This window comes from Gigantopelta aegis, chromosome 10 (genome assembly GCF_016097555.1).
Source record: "Gigantopelta aegis isolate Gae_Host chromosome 10, Gae_host_genome, whole genome shotgun sequence".
Lineage (NCBI taxonomy): Eukaryota > Metazoa > Mollusca > Gastropoda > Neomphalida > Peltospiridae > Gigantopelta > Gigantopelta aegis.
Window position 1 is genome coordinate 71,459,590 of NC_054708.1, and position 19,832 is coordinate 71,479,421.

A 19,832-nucleotide genomic window follows, 5' to 3' on the forward strand; every position below is an offset into this window, starting at 1 on the left:
TCGTTAATACACACAGCTATTGTACTTTTTCTTTTACTCTATGCCGACGATACGGCACTGCTTGCAGATAATTATGAAGATATGCAGTAAATAATGCTTTTGACTCATATTGTACTAAATGGAGACTTACAGTGAACTGTAATAAGACTAAAGTTTTAATGTTTAGTGGAAATAAGAAAGACTATAAAAAGTAATTTTTTCTTGGGAAATCCAAACTTGATAACGTAAAAAGTTACAAATATTTAGGTGATATATTCCACAAATCAAATAAATTTACTAAGGCAAGACATATGCAATACGACCAAGCAAAGAAGGCCATGCATTTTATTCTGAGACAAGGTAGATACCAAACAATTTCTATACCATGCCAGCTCAAACTATTCGACTGTTTGGTGTTACCTATTCTTCTATATGGAAGTGAAGAGTGGAGTTTTGAGAGTTTATCCTCTTTGAAAATGTTATGTAACCAATATTTGAAACTGTCATTACCTGTAAGAAAATCTACCACACTGTACATGTTATATGGAGAACTTGGAGGTTATCCAGTACATATAAATGTGAAAATAAGAATGCTTACATTTTGGTACCGATTAATTACTGGGAAACAATCAAAATTATCATTATTAATCTACAAATTACTTTTGAGCGATTTTATCAATGCTGTTTATAATCATAAATGGATTGTTTTTGTTAAATCAATCCTAGATGATATCGGTTGTACATATATATGGTTAACCCAGTGTAGTGGTATCACAAGCATTTCTTTGCTTAAGACAGAAAACTTGTTGATCAGTTTTTACAAGCATGGTATACTCATATTGATAACTCCTTAAAGGCTTCAAATTATAAACTATTGAAACATACTGTTGAATTTGAGACATATTTGACATTATTAGAAAGAAAGCATTGTTGCCTTCTTTTGCGGTTTAGACTTTCAAACCATAACCTCCCTATTGAAACAGACAGATGGAGAAAAATACCATTATGTGATCGAATATGTCTCTTGTGTAATAACAATGATGTTGGCGACGAGTTTCACTATATATTTTCCTATACATTCTTTACCTACATTCTGTAGATAAAAAGCTAGTACTTATAAATTTCATATTTATTTAATTCTGAAAAAGCGGGTGTTCTTAGAAAACTCAATATTTTACAAACTAATTATGAATGTTTTTAAGTCCTCTGGCTGTAATCTTCTTATATTGTTGTTTTATTTTATTTTTTGTGTTGTTTTTATATAATTACTACTGTTTATTTAATTTTGTTAACTTACGCTCAAATCCATTCATATTACTTTATATGTTTACACATATATATATATTAGTGTACAAAAAAAAGAAGAAAATTGTATATACTTTCCTCATCTTGTCACAATATTATATTGTATGTATTGTTTTGTAATATTAACCTCACGTGTCGTAGAGTACGGCCTGAGAGTAAATACACTTCAGTTCAGTTCAACAAAACATATAATTATAATATTTTTATATTATTTGAAATATTTTAAGACAAATTACAAAATGGAGTCCTCGAGAACAACATTTTAGGAAACGAATATAACAATTCTGATGTCTTGCAATGATGATATAGGTTGAACAAATGAATAGTTATAATGGTAAAATTATGTGATTGAAAGATATAAGCTGTATTTTGAGTTTTAATAAATGTACATGTATAAACATATATCCAGAAAGATATTTATGTTAAAACATATAAGGACCATATATTTTTGGCAAGTATCTGTAAAGGGAATTTTGCCAGCAGACGCCGTGACAATCGTGTGACTTTAATAACTAGATAGCGATACAGTTGAGAACAGACAAAAATATTTTTTAAAATTAAATTTTCTTTCAAATCTCGAGTCTTGGACGTTTTAGAAATGCCTATATACCACTAAGGTTTCAGGCATGTGCATCCCGGGTCCTGTCTCTGGATACAGTTGAGAAAAGACAAATATATTATTTTTAAATTAAGTCTTCTTTCAAATGACAGTCTTTGAAAATCATAGAAAAAAGGTATTAAGAAATGTGCTATGTTTATGAGTGGGTCAAGTTCAATCTTGTTTTCTTTGTCGTTTTAACTTTATTTTTACAAACATTTTTGTGAATGCGATGTCTGAAATCTTCGAATGTATGTACTGCTGAGCACAAACACGCAAACACGAGGGGTCTCGACTAGCGAGCAAAGTTTACCGGGGAGGGTGGGGGTAAGGGGCTGAGTGAGGAGGTCGTTATGCTACCCCCTTCCCCCCCAAAAAAAAAAAAACCCTTTCCATTTTGAAAGATTTTTTAAAATGTGCTTCAGCAGGGCAGGTTCGACCTCCGACAACCCCTGTACACGCTCTTTTATTCGTATTAATATACTGGGGAAAAACACAAAGCAATTGTTTTAAAACATTTATTGTTATGTACAATGTGTAGTGACACTGGAATATACATATAATATACGTCACAGATTGAGTTACTAAACACTTATTTGCACACCTTGAGAACAGCACAATACAAAATATTAACCCATCTCAGATGAATAATGTCTTCAAGCCATTATATACTAGTATATATACGACTATGTATATATACACACACTGTGTGTGTGTATGTGTGTGTGTGTGTGTGTTCCCCCCAAAACGATAACCCTACTGAATACAACATTGCTATATGGATAGTTGCCACCTTCAATGCATATTTTAGGCCCATAAGTCAAATATTATTGAAACCGATTCAAAATTGTAAACCTAAAAATGCGACGCCAAAAGCTAATCCCCCCCCCCCCCCCCCCCCCCCCCCCCCCCCCCCCAAAAAAAAACCTCCCAACAACAAAAAACGATAACTCTACTGAAATTTATAATGGGGACTATAATTTTAATATTTCATACTCATTACTATATTGACATTTGCCACATTCATTGAACATTTTTATTTTATCTACTTTTGTTTACTTGAAAAGGTGCACAATGTGTCCACCGACTCGCTTTTTTCCTCCATGATATCGATTTTCTTATTTCTTCCACATGATTTCTTCTTATTTGTCTCTTATTTTGTCCGCGGTCGATCTGCGATTGATCCGCGTCGGTGAACCCATTGGGCTATTTCTTGCTCCAGCCAATGCACCACAACTGGTATATCAAAGGCCGTGGTATGTGTTATCATGTCTGTGGGATGGTGCATATAAAAGATCCCTTGCTGCTAATCGAAGAGTAGCCCATGATCTGGCGACAGTGTGGTCCTTCACCATATGTCCTACGCCATATAAACGTAAATAAAATGTGTTGAGTGTGTCGTTAAATAAACATTTCCTTCCTTCCTTATTTTGTCCTTTAGTTCATTATTCGTAAACAAAGGTGGATAAAAATGTCACTTAGCTTTTGGCGTCGCTATTTTGTTTTACTTACAATTGTGAATCTGTTACAACACACACACACACACACACACACACACACACACACACACACACACACACACACACACACACAAACACGGTATATGACTGATAGGTTCGAGGTGATGACCAGGTCGCCGATGCCATACCATCCAAACATAACAAAGAGGACGATCAAAATTTAAATCGATTAAATTGTGACGTATTGTCAACCTGATAATGATTTTTCTGTGACGCGTAAGTGCGAGGACTGTAAACATTCGTGTCTGTTATATACCATTTATCTTACAACTCGTTGTTTAAAAACGTATCCAACTCACTTTCGGTCGTTATATACGTTTTAAAACACCTCGTTGTAAGATAAATGGTATCTAGCGGCAAGACTTAGTATTCTCTATATGTCTACATTCTCTCTCTCTCTCTCTCTCTCTCTCTCTCTCTCTCTCTCTCTCTCTCTCTCTCTCTCTCTCTCTCTCTATATATATATATATATATATATATATATATATATACATACAGACACGCACATACATACATACGTACATACGTACATACATACATACATACATACATACACACATATCTGCTCAACTCTGTATAACAAACAGAAAATCAGTAACAATATAAAATATGATAAGACATATCATCAAATGAAACAAGTGAATGCAAAATACTTTGACAAACAAGAAAACTATTGTTCTTGTAACATGACATTGGAGGTTTAAAATACATCACACAACGTGGGTGGTCGAGACATTAACATGAGAAACTAATACTGTGTCAGTTATGTGCGATTATATATATATATATATATATATATATATATATATATATATATATATATATATATTCTAAATTATATAATTCTATATTAAAATATGTTTTCTATTTCTCAGTTCCTATTGGAAAATTATTTTTCATGTTTTAATGTAGAACAACGCTGTTTAATTAAACCGCTCATTCTAGTTTAGAAGTTGACATCCTGTCATATAACCGAACCTTGTCCTATAACAAATATTCTTCTGACGAAACGTTGAAAGGTTTGTTTTTATTAGATTGGTTTCAGTAAAGTAATATGCAGCAGACACTACTAGAATCGTCAACAGATCTGATATAGTAATTCTAAAAACAAACATATTTTACAATAAATTGAGCCTGTATTACAAAGACAATTAAAACTGTCCAATAGTTTGTGAAATCATATTCAACAATCGACGTGTGGAAGCATCTTCAACGATTACTATGTATATGAAATTCATTATCACGCACAACACATTTGTCATTATCGTTTTGTCCTCCAAACAATTTAACAGTTGGTTATCGCTTTGTCTTTTTCTGGACAGTTTTCTAACATGTCATCCATATGCTTCAGATGTCTTTCTTCCATGGATATTCAATTAAGTACAATTTAAAAAACACTCTTTGTACATAGCAATAATATGTATATACATGTATATACAAATATGATAAGTAAGAGTTCACAACCTAATTACAACTATCCATAGCACCATTTCTAAAACAACATTAAACAGAAGCGAACATCCACGTCAGTTTATAGTAACACCATAAACGTGTAGGGTCTTTCATTATTTCAACAAGAAAGTCGTCGTCAATTACTGACGCACATTTTAATAAGCCCATTCTATTCCTTCAACTAACAAAACCAAAACTGAACGAAGGCTAGCTCGACTTGAACATATCGCACAGCAGTCTCTCAATGGGAATACTTCCTATTGTACGGCGGAAGAATACATCTTCGATTGTGCGCGCACTGATTGTTCTCAAGGCCGGAAGGAGGAGTAGTAACTTGCCGAAGCGCATCTTGCTAGCCGGATGTTGAGTGAAGGTGTACTCGTTCATCATGAGCTGAGCCTGGTCCTGCAGTGTCTCCACCTGGAGGGAATCCCGCAAACCACGAGTTTCTGCAATTAACAATAGCAAACTGTTATCTACACAGTAGTTTTAAAATGAATGTTTATCAAATTAAAGGCATTTTTAAATTACTAAAATAATTTGAGCAATATAATCCTTACTTATTATTATTATTTATTATTATTAGTAGTAGTAGTAGTAGTAGTAGTAGTAGTAGTAGTAGTAGTAGTAGTAGTAGTAGTAGTAGTAGTAATAGTAGTAGTAGTAGTAGTAGTAGTAATAGTAGTAGTAGTAACAGTAGTAGTATTAGTAGTAGTAGTAGTAGTAGTAGTAGTAGTAGTAGTAGTAGTAACAGTAGTAGTAGTAGTAGTAGTAGTAGTAGTAGTAACAGTAGTAGTAGTAGTAACAGTAGCAGTAGTAGTAGTAGTAGTAGCAGTAGTTGTAGTAGCAGTAGTAGTAGTATTCAATGTACATTCGTTCAGATCTCCCTCTTGTTTACGGACGCAGTAAGACGTTTTTGGGGGTGGGTTTTTTTGCACCGGGGCGGGAAGTAACGCGCTCGCTTGATGTGCGTTCAGTCTAGAATCAAATGAATGAATGAATGAATGAATGAATGTTTAACGACACCCCGGCACGAAAAATACATCGGCTATTGGGTGTCAAACTATGGTAATGGAAACAAACAAGGTGATGATCAACATCAACAGAAAAATTCAAGATATAAATAAAAACAGTGTAAAGAACTGTGCAAAAATACAAATACAAATATCACAGATAGATACTGACTTTTACTCTAAACTTCAATTTGTGCTGTATTGGCCATTCTCAAAGAGAATGATACACCCCTGCACCACGGTGAGGTTACAGCACGCGCAGGGGCAGTCTAGAATCGTTCCCCATCGGGGTCCCATTGGGCTATTTCTCGTTCTAGCTAGTGCACCACGACTGGTATATCAAATGACGTGGTATGTGCTATCCTGTCTGTGGGATGGTGCATATAAAAGATCCCTTGCTACTAATGGAAAAATGTAGCGGGTTTCCCCTCTAAGACTATATGTCAAAATTAGCAAATGTTTGACACCCAATAGTCAATGAGTAAAGAAATCAGTGTGGTCTAATGGTGTCGTTAAACAAAACAAACTTTAACGTTTTTTGACACCTGTACTGGTGTGCATTTTAAAGTGGCAGTCTTCCCAAAGACAGACGTGTAACCACGTACATCGTGTTGAAGATCAGCTCCCCTGTGTAGGCTAAGCAGCCGACAGTGAGTCAAGGTTACATACCCTCACTGACGCAACTCCTGCAATTAAGAAAATGTCCACGGCAAAAACACATTGTACTGAAGAAAAAAATTCTAATTGAGCACGTTTAAAAATGTATATTGTTTTGGTGACAACTTACTAGCGAGTACAAATTGCGTGCTTTTCCCATTTTTTTTCTGTATTAGGTTTGTCTAGTTCCTGCCTTTGGTATATATTTTTTATGCATTCTCATGAGGCAGGGCTCGCGTTGTCGGTAGCTAAATTAGCCATTGGCTAATTGTTTTTTTTTTACAAAAAATCGCTAATAAAATTTGCAAGTGGCTAAAATTTTCGCTAAGCCATTTTCTATCTTCTGATGTGAACAAACGGTTACATAATCTATCCGACACCTTATTTAGGGTGGTTAACTATCCGGCACAACGGGTGTCGTGGATAGCCAACAGTGTCAAACCCAGCAACCCCATCAATGTGACATGATCCTACTCACAGTGATAAAACTCCCCCTCACAATGTAAATCTACTCGTCCCAATATATCGGTCTCATTCTTTACGACCTCTCTCTCTCTCTCTCTCTCTCTCTCTCTCTCTCTCTCTCTCTCTCTCTCTCTCTCTCTCTCTCTCTCTCTCTCTCTCTCTCTCTCTCTAACTCTGTCAGGATTCATGTTTTATTCTCGCTCTTGCTCGCGTAATATAATAATCCTAACACTCGTTTCGTAAAATCTCGTATAATAAGCTCTATTTATTTAATATACTAAATGCACAGGTGTTGCAAGCTGTGACCTGTTGGATAAAATGTAATGTGGAAGATAACAATCTGAGGCATATTCCGCGACCGCTTGTTGCTCGCTGTATTGATGTTTGAAAGGAAGAAGGAAATGGTTTATTTAACGACGCACTCAACACATTTTATTTACGGTCATATAGCGTCAGACATATGGTTAAGGACCACACAGATATAGAGGGGTAACCCGCTGTCGCCACTTCATGGGCTACTCTTTTCGATTAGCAGCAAGGGATCATTTATATGCACAATCCCACAGACAGGATAGTACATACCACGGCCTTTGTTATACCAGTTGTGGAGCACTGGCTGGAACGAGAAATAGCCCAATGGGGCCACCGACGGGGATCGATCATAAAGCGACCGCGCATCAAGCGAGCGCTATACCACTGGGCTACGTACTGGTATTTCCGTCGAACGTTTGATGAACGTGATGTTATAGATAGAAGAGTACAGTACAGTCAAATAAACTATTCGTGAGTGCTCGACCAGGGGACGGAAGAACACATTAAAGTTGCTATTTTGGAGTGTGTTGTTGTTTTCTGTTTATCTGTTTTTTGTTGTGGGTTTTTTTTTCTTTCTTTTTTTTCTGTCATTCCGTGTCCACAATAAGAATGTTTGAACCCTGGGGGAAAATCCAATTAAAATCTCTCATGCAAACAACAGACAGACCAAACAATATACACGTACAATTCAATATAAAACGTGAGTTAAATGACCAGGGGGCGAAACGTCTAGTGTATAAAACGGTAGTGAGTACGAAACGTCCAGAACGAAACAGATCGGGTACGAAACAAAACAGATCGGGTACGAAACGTCCCATAACCCTTGAACACACACTACTGGTATTATATTACGTGAAGAGTTAAAAAAGAGTGAATGAATGAATGAATGAATGAATGATATTTTAAACAATAAAATGACTATAGTATGACTTTAAATAATATGTAACAAAGTTAAAGTTTGTTTTGTTTAACGACACCAGTAGAGCACCCTGGTTTATGAATTATCGGCTATTGGATGTCAAATATTTGGTAATTTTTACATATAGTATTAGAAAGGAAACCCGCTACAATTTTCCATTAGTAGTAAGGGATCTTTTAAATGCACCATCCCACAGACAGGATAATACATAACACGGCCTTTGATATACCAGTCGTGGTGGACTGGCACGAACGAGAAATAGTCCAATAGGCCCATTGACGGAGATCGATCGTAGACCGACCGCGCATCAAGCGAGCGTTTTACCACTGGGCTATGTCCCGCCCTTACGTGAAAAAATGAATGAACTATAGTTAGTACACAGCAGTAAACGTAACAAACCTGATTTGAAGAGCACCATCGCCTTGAGACAGGCGAATTCCGTGGCGTCCACCCTGAGAACGTTAAACCTGGAAATTATGTCTTGAAGTGCCCGGATCTGTAAGACAACCATCGATCCCTTCTCGCTGTTGTGGGCATCGGGTGAAAATGCTCCCGCCCCAAGTAAGGATGCTGAAATATAGCAGATGATTAGATGAGTGAAAACCTCAGGTTTCACAACGACGACGACAAAAACAAAACAAACAAACAAACAGAAAAAAGCACAAAAACAGCAACAAATAATAGAAAGAATGAAAAGAAAGACCCCCCCCCCCCCAACCCCCCAGCCCTTTCCCAACAAAATACTGATCAGTTTCGACACTTATTTATCAAACAATCCAAAAGTAGCGCCGGATTTGTTTTGTATAACCATAGCTTTGACATTTAACTTATTTTAATTTTATAATCATTGATGAGTAACCTTTGTGCCAAAACCTCAATGTATATAAATATAATTTCTCTCCTTTGAGATTCGAATTAGAATTGTTTTTATTTCTCCTAGTACAGGAAATATCAAGGGAGGTAACTTGAAGTTATAGAGGGCGTTATGCATAAAACGTATAAAAGGTAAGGTACAATGTGAAAAGTTTAACACGTGGTAGTGTTGGGAACCCTTATAAGGACTTGTTCATAATGGCCCTATAGGTCCGGGAGATAACGGCCGGAAAGCTTGTGCTATTTCTTTTTGTTATCCAAAAACCGGCCATGTCCTTTTAAGGGCAGAACCGGAAAACGATCACGCTATCGATCAAGTCCTCCGAAGGGGGAAACCATGGGAAACCAACCACGACGGCCCCCAATAGGCAAGGTTCCAAATTATGCGCCATATTAAATGAAAACTGCGCAATCTTTTATTTGGCTTGATCCTACGAGACATTCAAAATTCAACAAATGCCCCCGCCGGCTACCGACCCTGGTCGGGCCGCTGGTGCTCTCTTGCACTTGTCTGCGCGGGCCACCCACCCCAAACCCTCTACCGTCCTGGATGGAGAAGCCGGCATAAGTCGACACCTGCGCCCAAGACAGACGTGCGCTACAATAGCTTGCTGAATGTATATATGTATATGTGTTGTTGCTTGCAGATAGTATCGAAGATGGTCCATGTGCAGGTTGACGAACTTTGAGAATACTTGGATGCAGTCTTTATAATATGGTTGTTACGAATGTAATAAAGGTCGTCTGTCCCTATCTGACGCTGACTATGCAAATTATATCGTGTTTTGTTTAATGTATTGTGGGGTTGGAAAAATGCTATTGTATGGGGGATAATAGAAGTAATATGACTAAAATAAGCTCAAAGTTTAAATGTGTAATAGGAAGAATACGTTACCTGCGTCAATGGGTAGCGACCACTGGGCAGCACTTAACACGAATAATTCGCACCAAGATTCCTCCAATAGAATAGCCTGGTCTCGGAACGGAAGCTGAAGGAATGATGGGATGTTTCGCGCCCATTTCACCGACATAAACAACAACCTAGCCGCTGTTTCGTAAATATTTTCAGTGACTCCATTGAACAAGGTGCTGTGATCGTTGGACGAGTTGACTAAGTGGAACATCTGAGGGTGAGGCAGGTGCTGGAACTGTCCACTACCACTTTTGGGGTTCGGTTTTGACGGTATTGATACTGGGAACGTGTGAAGTGACGACGACGTCGGAGTCGACATGGCTACTGGATGACGCATTCCTTCCAGTCGCAGTAATGGAGATTCTACAAGAAATAATTCTTTATGTTAAAAGAAAAAAAAAAAATCCACAGAAAACCCACCAGGTGCTTTCAATAAGAAAACAACAAGGAACAAATAATATTTTGAATATCACTTGTGCATCATTTAAAGACTTTGGGTGTATTACTGAACTTTATATTTCCTCAGATTTGTTAATCATAAAGAGAATACTAAGATATTTCACATAATTTATAATTTGGAGTACAATTTGTTAAAGGGACATTCCTGAGTTTGCTGCATTGTAAGATGTTTCCGACTAATAAAATATTTCGACGATTCAACTTGCATATTAAATATATTTTCTTGTTTAGAATATCAGTGTCTGTATATTCAATGTGTTTCTGGTCGTCTTAATATTTGTAAGAAGCCAAAACGGGATTTAGGAAATATGATGAAATTTAACCCAGTACAAATATTAGAACGATCAGAAACACGTTTAATACACTGCCACTAATAACGTAATTACAATCGTTAAAAAGTCTGTTAGTCGATAGCATCTTAAAAAAGTGCAGCAAACTCAGAACTGTCCCTTTAAGTTTGAATAATATATATTATACATTGCATACCTTTTAAACACCCCTCACTTTTCTTTCGAGTGGGACTTGGCGAGCGACCCTTGCTGGATGATGGCGACGGCATGTCCTTCCCCTTTGACCCTGACCTCTTGACCTCGCCGTCACTGTCCGTATTACTGGCGATGCTGCTACTCAAACTGTCGTTGATGCTCGACGACGTCTGGCTGTTTGATTTGACGCTGTCGCTCAAGCTACTACAGTTGTGGCTGCCAACGCCGTTTGGAATGGTCGGAGGAAAGTGGATGCTAGTCAGGCCTGCTGACGTCATACTGTTTGCTAGCAAGCTATTACGTCTCTGGTCGGCCATTTGTAAGTGAAGGTGCGAAAACATTGGCGAGGCGGCATACCCGAGTTCTGGCGCCATGGCAACAGGGGGACTGTACCCAGAATATTGGTTGTATTCAAACCTAGGAGTAATATATATATATATATATATATATATATACATGACTTGACCCGCTCTATAAACTTCGCTCCATACAATATGTATACCATATATATATATATATATATATATATATATATATATATATATATATATATATATATATATATATATATATATATATAATTAAATATATATGGTATACATATTGTATGGAGCGAAGTTTATAGAGCGGGTCAAGTCATGTTCCTCTGGAAAATATAATGAAAACAAGTTATTTTAGTTACATATAAGATACGGAGCCCTGTTTAGAAAAATCCTAGATCTGCATCACTGCAAAGAATCACATATATCAAAGGCCGTGGTATGTGTTGCTTTGTCTCTGGAAAAGTATATATAAAAATGCTAATAGAAAAAAGGTAACGGATTTCCTCTGAAAACTGGGCGTCGAGAGTAGCAAATGTTTGACACATGTAGTCTACCTAGTACTATTAATTAATCAATTTGCTCTAGTGGGGTCGTTATATCATACTGATACACAAGTCCACGGATGATTATAGAAAACTAGCAGATCATGATCTTTGTTTATACGATTTACGAAATATTATTGTATTTACAAATGTCAACAGTCAACACTAGAGCACATTGATTAATTAATCATCGATTATTGGATGTCAAACATTTGGTAATTATGACACGTAGTCATCAGAGGTAATACGCTACATTTGTTCTATTGCAGCAAGTGATCTTTTATATCAGTATATGCACTTTCCCACAGACAGGAAAACACATACCACGGACAAGAAAGCACATACCACGGCCTTTTACCAGTTGTGGTGCACTGGTTGGAACGAGAAAAACCCAATCAGTTAAATGGATCCCCGAGGTGTTTTATTCCTTCAACTCGAGCACATCCAGCGATAATGCGACCGACTGAGCTAAATTCCGCCACAAATCTACCTTGTAGATTAGTGTGTTTTTTAAAGACCTGTAAATTTGGATCAGTACCGACCTATTTGTTATGAAAGTACTCATGTCAATAATATACCTTGATCTGTCCATGTATTCGCCAAATGGGGTGTACATGTGTTTGTCGTCTGCTAATCTGACGTCATCGGAACTGTCGTGCTTATACTGGTAACACCTCGGAGCACGTTCATGCTGCACAGCTGCTTGATAAAATACAAACACATTTTAATCATTTAATTCATAACTATAGTTTAAACTGCAGGTATATAGCTGCTTGATAAAATATAAACACATTTTAATCATTTAATTCATAACTATACTTTAAACTGCGAGTATACAGCTGCTTGATAAAATGTAAACACATTTTAATTATTTAGTTCATAACTATAGTTTAAACTGCGGGTATATAGCTGCTTGATAAAATGCAAACACATTTTAATTATTTAGTTCATAACTATAGTTTAAACTGCGGGTATATAGCTGCTTGATAAAATGCAAACACATTTTAATTATTTAGTTCATAGCTATAGTATTAAAGGTTCACTCCCATAAGACAGACGTCCCATAAGGCAGACATGCCATTTGATAGACAAAACTCTTTATTGGGTTATGTAATGTATCCTGTACACCCCTGACTGCGTTAATGGTATTGCTCCAATCTGCTCAGCAAGCTATGCTGCAGTGCAACAGCAGTCTTAATTAATGAGCTGATTTCATGCAAACAACAGCGAGAGCTTAATTGTAATCTGGTAAATGCAATTAATAAATGTAAAGATACAGTGCTTGGTGGATTTTCCACTGCAATATCTCCATTCAATTCATTTCACTTCAGATTGACAATGTTTTGTTTTTATATCAATGATTACCGCACAGTTATGACAGTACCTATTTAAAAAAATTGTTATATCTACCAATTCCACACAGGCAACTAGGAGAAGTTAATTGTAATCTGCTAAACAGAATTAACAAATGTAAAGATACTGTGTTTTATTATGTCCGTGTTTTTAGAGTTTAGCAACATCCGTATACAATTCATTTCACTTCAGATAGACATTGTTTGTATATCAATGAGTATTATGTCTCTGACGACCAATGTCTTGTATTTCATTGACCATACATTTAAACCATAGCTAAGCACAGAGATAACATAAAAGTTCTTATATATTAACTGCATGTAGCTACCAAAAACAGTCATTCAATTTTTTAGTCATGGCTGGTCTTACAAGGATAGAATTTGTTCAATCACAAAAAGGTTCACCACAAGTAATATTGGATGGATTTTTATTTGCAAAGAATCGCACCAGAGGGGAAAGTGTTCACTAGAGATGCGTGACAAAAACGTGTACCGGGAAATGCACCACTGTCGGCGAATTTGTACGGAACACATCGGAACACAACCATCTTCCAAGTGATCCGAATGTTGCTCGGTTTATCAGCATACTACGGAAGCGAGCAAGAGAAGAAACAACACCTATGCAGCAAATATACAATGATGAGGTTGCAAAGCAAGCATTAGAAACTGTTCCTCATTTGCCTTCCTTTCCCAGTATGAGCAGTGCACTGTACAGACAGAGACGAGTTCTGATACCTGCCCTACCACAGACTAGAGCCGATGTCATCCTAGAAGAACCATGGACACAGACAAATGACGGAAGACGCTACCTGTTATTTAGCGATGGAAATGAAGATAACATGATTGTGTTCTCTGCAGATGAGCAAATCGTAGCTCTACAGGCTGCAGAATCCATTTTTATGGACGGAACTTTCTCTTCTTGTCCAGCATTGTGGAACCAATTATACATCATCTATGCTATGGACGGAACCACTATGTATCCCCTTGTGTTTGCTCTTCTTCCCGATAAACAGAGGATAACATACATTAGACTGTTCAGTTTGTTGAAAAATTAAGTTCAACAATTATTAAACCAACCCCTTGCTCCAAGTAAAGTTCAGACTGATTTTGAGATGGCTGCAATCCAGGCAGTTGAGACGGAGTTTCCGCAAGCTGAAGTAAAAGGGTGCTTTTTTCACTTTACACAGGCCATTTGGAGGAAAACTCAAGAACTGGGTCTTGCTGTTTTGTACAAAGAAGATCCAGCTGTACAGACATGGATTCGGAGGGCTGCTGGACTACCACTTTTGCCCATTGCACAAGTACAGGATGCATGGTTAGAAGCCATGAATGACGGACCTGATGTTCCACAGGCGGAGGCATTTAATGATTATGTTGTTTTAACATGGGTAGACGATGACTCCAGATTCCCTTTGATTGTATGGAACCATCATCTGACCACTGGCCCAAGAACAAATAATAATCTGGAGGGATTTCATTCCAGAATGAATCGTTCAATCCAAGTTCATCATCCAAACATATACCGATTTGTAGAATTAATCAAAGGAATAGAGACCTCCGAACGTGCTAAATTGAGACAGATAAACTTTGGAGCTGCCCCACCACCAAGAAAGAGAGTGTATAAGCAGAATGAAAATAGAATCGTGAGATTGAAGGCGCAACTAACCCTGAACAGAAAACGCCCATTCAGTTCTTGGATGCCGTTGGACATCTGTTAAAATTAGTATAAATTGTGGAACAGACAGAAAATTGAATCGTGAGACATGTTAAAATGTGTATCCCGGGTATATGTATGTGTATAAATAAATCTAATTTTATATAATTTTGTTATGTGTTTTGTATTTAATTGTATCCGACTATTCCATTATTTACTACATGTATTATTCAAGGTAAACGGCAGGTAATTAGTAATGGGTCTTGTGTTGTTTTAACGCGTCTGCGTTATGGGACGTCTGTCTTATGGGAGGACACCGTATTAAACTGCGGGTATATAGCTGCTTGATAAAATATAAACAAATTTTAATCATTTAATTCATAACTATACTTTAAACTGCGAGTATACAGCTGCTTGATAGAATACAAACACATTTTAATCATTTAATTCATAGCTATAGTATTAAACTGCGGGTATATAGCTGCTTGATAAAATGCAAACACATGTTAATCATTTAGTTCATAGCTATAGTATTAAACTGCGGGTATACCGCTGCTTGATAAAATACAAACACATTTCAATCATTTAATTCTTAAACTGCGAGTATATATCCGCTTGGTAAATTACAAACACATTTTATACATTTAATTAATAACTATTGTATTAAACTGCGACTATATATCTGTTTCAAATGTAACTAGTAATATAACTTACTATTAGTAGCACTGTAGTGTATTCTGTTTTCATTTATCTAGTACTGTACTATAACGTATTATGTTTAATTTAACTAGTAGTACAACATATTGCGTTACATTTAACTGGTACTGTAAACGATTCAGTTATTTAACTAGTACTGAGTACTGATTTCCATTTAGTTACATACAGTTAGGACTGTATTCTGTTGTATTTAACTATAACCGTAATACATTTAGTTACATTAGCTGTAGTAACCGTAACGTATTATGCTATATTTAACTAATACTGTAACGTTTTCGATTACATTTAAAGCTATTTCGTGTTAATTCGTATAAAATATATTAAAAATACTGTCACGATCAATTTCCTTTTTAATATTACAGTCCTGAGCATTAATATATAAATAATAATCCATAACTTGTCATCAATTATATGTATGCCAAGGTGCATTTACAAACACCTACTAGTATTTTAAAATGGTCTCTAAAATATTTAACATTCAAAATATTACACCCAAATTTGCATGCAAAATATTTTATTTAGGTTTGTATTCAAAATATATAGTTTACCATTGAAATCTGCACCAACAAGAAAAGTTATTATTGTACAACGACCTTGTCAAGGCACAAAGTAGTTGTATTAGTAACATTACAAATAAAATGTGTTCCTGGTAATCCAGTAAAAAAACTACCGTTATACTATTACATTATTTAAATACTGTTTAAATTTAGAAACAATCTCGCTTCGCCGTTATTTGTTACATGTATATATTAAAGTTTAAATAAAGAACAAATGTAAGACGTAATCATATTATTTTAAGTAATACATCTAAAACATTTATTTAAACTACCCGTTTGACTGAAAACATATTTTATTGCATATATATATACAAAATGATTGGGCACAAGTTATAACACTGTTGCCGAACTCACACACACCCCCCCCCCCCCCCCTCTCTAAAAGTAATTAAAGATCCTCCTAACACTTCTGTTTTTTTCGAACAAGAGAATTTTGCTATAAACAGATTCATTCCCAAAGTGTTAAAGACGCGGTTGACACATCAGTACAAAGAAAATATCTGTCTCAATATGTTTAATCCAGACGGAACTTGTTATCGTCTGTAACCGAAGGTAAACCCACCCTGATAGGGATCTGAAGACTAATACGTGGCTAATTGACTTACACAGGGAATACTAATGACTCTGATATTGAATCAGTCATGTCTGAAAACCAAGCCCAAGTGCTTGCTCACAAAATCACGTCGCAAGTTAAAGTCCTGCCGTTGAATTCCGCGGAAAGTCCGTAAAATCAATGACTTTTGTAATGGATCCTGCCTCGCAAGCACCTGACGGGAGGACAAGGAACCAAACTAAACAAACACCTATGGTTCGTTCCCAGGATTCTGACATACTATACGTCTTTGAGGAGATCCTTCTTGCCCAAACGTCCCGTTTGATTGGAATCGTGACGGCGTGTAAACACAGCAGACTTATTGAGAAGAAAAAAACATGTAACGGTCCGCACCAAAACGGAATGGGATCTGGTTAATAATTCAAGTCCTTTCTCAGTTCCTATGATATTTCTCACTAGTTTCATTTTGCCTATTCCAATCCTAATTTTCGATAACGTCTTTGCGTCACGTGCGGCAAACAGTTTTGACAGACGACACTCAAGTCCATTGTCGAGAAGGTTTGCTTTTTCAATTGCTTGTTCCCGGACAAATTGATCGTTAGTGGGGATCTTGCGATTGTTAGACGCCGCTAAACCATGTATTAAATGTTTGAAGAGGAACCAAGAGCTGCACGCGCAGGTCGCGTGCAGTGCGAAACCAAACACAGACTGAGAGTGGTGCAGCTGATGTGGTGTACCTACCACTAACCGCCGTACACATTAACGTATGACATATAATCTGCCGTGTAAACAGCCCAACCAGCTCCCAGCACGCTTGTAGTGTGATTGCCATATGCATCATCAAGTGCATTGTGAAACGGGTTTTTTTTTTTATATGGTGATGTAGCAAACATCAAGTAATAAATACTCCACCCCACACACACATACCAGTCCCAGCCAGTGTCCCACGAGTAGTACACCAAAAACATCAAAAGCCATGATATGTATTTTCCTATTTGTGGAAAAGTTAATTTCGGTCCATTGTTCTTCCGAAGTGTGACACGTATGGATGCAGCAGTCTCTCTCTCTCTCTCTCTCTCTCTCTCTCTCTCTCTCTCTCTCTCTCTCTCTCTCTCTCTCTCTCTCTCTCTCTCTCTCTCTCTCTCTCTCTCTCTCTCTCTCTCTCTCTCCATCTTTCTTTCTTTCTTTCTATCTTTCTCTGTCTCACTCTTTCTCTCAAACTCTCACTCTTTTCCTCTGTCACTCTCCCTTTCAGTGTGTGTGTGTGTGTGTGCGGTACTGAGAGTTTAAAAGTATTATAAGTAAAAATATAATACTTTTAAACGCTCAGTAGCGCAACTACTGCCACTAGTATTACTGTTACCATCACCACTACTACTATTGCCACTACTATTACTCACTGTCACCACTACTACTATTACTATGATCACTGGCCACTTCTGCTGCACTTATTACGACTTCTAAGTGAAATGTGTTTCAAGATGCGTGTAGCCAAGTTGAATTTGTTTTAGCCAAACAAAATACAACAATATTAATACTTATTAAACTACGTGTGTATAATGTTATAGATAAATGCATGTAGTCCAGTTGGCGAAATAAATAAAATACTGCGATTTCCAGTGAGCAAAATGGTAGGTTCAGACTATAAACTGCTACGACAAAGTTGGCCAACGTTCTGCTCTCACGACTTCTACAACTGTCCAGTTGCTAGTCTGAGCGCTCTTACAACTCGATTCTCGTCGTATAACCCATTAGTTGCTAGTCTGAGCGCACCCGTCGTAAGTCGGGAGTTGAGGAAATTACAACGCAACCGTCGAGTTGGCCAACTTGGTCGTAATAGTTGACAGTCTGAGCCTAGAACTATTTCGAATATGAAGTCAGTTGAACTTACAAGATATGAAAATTTGTTTTTCGGAAAAAAGTTTCGCAATGCCTCAAGATGCTGAGCTAATTTTCTTTTTAATATTTTTTTCATGTACTGTTACAGATCAAGTTTGACTTTTGTGGAAATTTACACATTTTTCACTTCGTTCTCTCAGAATCCTTGTATTAAAATATTCCATAACTCAGTATAAGCATTTCTTGTGCGTCACAGTTTTAAGATATACACATGTACTAGTACCTTTGCTAACAAAACACAGACGACTGAAGGACGAGTGTTAAAGTAATTAGTAACGTTAATTTCCATATGATCAGCTGTATAATAAAGCTGCTGGTGCACGTAAAGAGAGCAGCTGTTGAATCAATAGTTTTTTTTCCTATAGTCTGTCCCACAGAGAACGCCTTTTTCATACTATGAAATTTACTACAAGTTATTTACTATTAAGCCGATTGTTTTCAAAATTGCAATTGTTATTTCCAAAACACTTTTACTTTTCTTCTTACTTTAAACCAAACTGAAATTATTTCGAAAAAAACATTTTTGTAGAAGGATGGGACGGATTATAGATTCCAACAGTGTGTATGTTTAAAATTTAAATATATACTAAAACAGACAGGGTTTTCGTGTTCATTATTATTAATTTTAAAACTGTAAAATTTAGTTTAAAGTAACTTACCATCTCTGTTCATTTTTACATCAAGACACTTTCGAAATCGACAAGCCTGGCACTGATTCCGCCGCGCAACATCCACCACGCAGTTTCCGTTTTCTTTGCAGACGTAGTCAAGGTTTCGCCGGATGCTGCGTTTAAAGAAGCCGCGACAGCCATCACAGCTCTGAACACCGTAGTGCTTCCCTGACGCCTTGTCCCCACACACCAGGCAGAGGGCGTCTGGCTTCTTCATCATCATACTGATGTCAACTGAAAATTAACACATCAAAATATATAACTCCAGCCAGATTTTGTTTACTATAAATAATGTAATTTCGTTGAAAATTGGATTACTACTGCTCACAAGATACTTTCCAAAACCACAAGAATCTTATATAAGAGCACAGTGAGGCTATGAGTAAAATAAAGTTTGTTTCGTTTAAAAACACCACTAGAGCACATTGATTTATTAATCATCGGCTACTGAATGTCAAACATTTGGTAATTTAACATATAGTCTTACAGATGAAACCAGCTACACTTTTCATTAAAAGCAAGGGTCTTTTATATGTACTATGCCACAAACAGGATAGCACATATCACGGCCTTTGATATACTAGTCGTGGTGCACTGGTTGGAACGAGAAATAG

At 36.8% G+C, this 19,832-nt stretch overlaps 1 protein-coding gene across 1 annotated transcript; it reads right to left on the minus strand.

The window, feature by feature from the left end:
• Positions 1-4,845: 4,845 nt before the first annotated feature.
• On the minus strand, positions 4,846-19,437 carry LOC121383784 (nuclear receptor subfamily 2 group E member 1-like). Its single transcript, XM_041513880.1, has 6 exons — positions 19,207-19,437; positions 12,394-12,514; positions 10,952-11,367; positions 9,989-10,369; positions 8,620-8,790; positions 4,846-5,303 (listed from the first exon to the last, which is right to left on the minus strand). Exons 1-6 carry the CDS (start codon positions 19,433-19,435, stop codon positions 5,062-5,064), a joined length of 1,560 nt encoding a protein of 519 aa, XP_041369814.1. The 5' UTR covers positions 19,436-19,437; the 3' UTR covers positions 4,846-5,061.
• Positions 19,438-19,832: the final 395 nt, after the last annotated feature.

Excerpts from the sequence above, each read along its gene's own strand:
- LOC121383784 (XM_041513880.1), bottom strand. The coding sequence starts at position 19,435 with ATGAAGAAGCCAGACGCCCTCTGCCTGGTGTGTGGGGACAAGGCGTCA. Across the intron at positions 11,368-12,393 it reads GAATACATGGACAGATCAAG|GTTTGAATACAACCAATATT; the intron begins GTATATTATTGA and ends TATTACTCCTAG. Across the intron at positions 8,791-9,988 it reads GTCGCTACCCATTGACGCAG|CATCCTTACTTGGGGCGGGA; the intron begins GTAACGTATTCT and ends GCTATATTTCAG.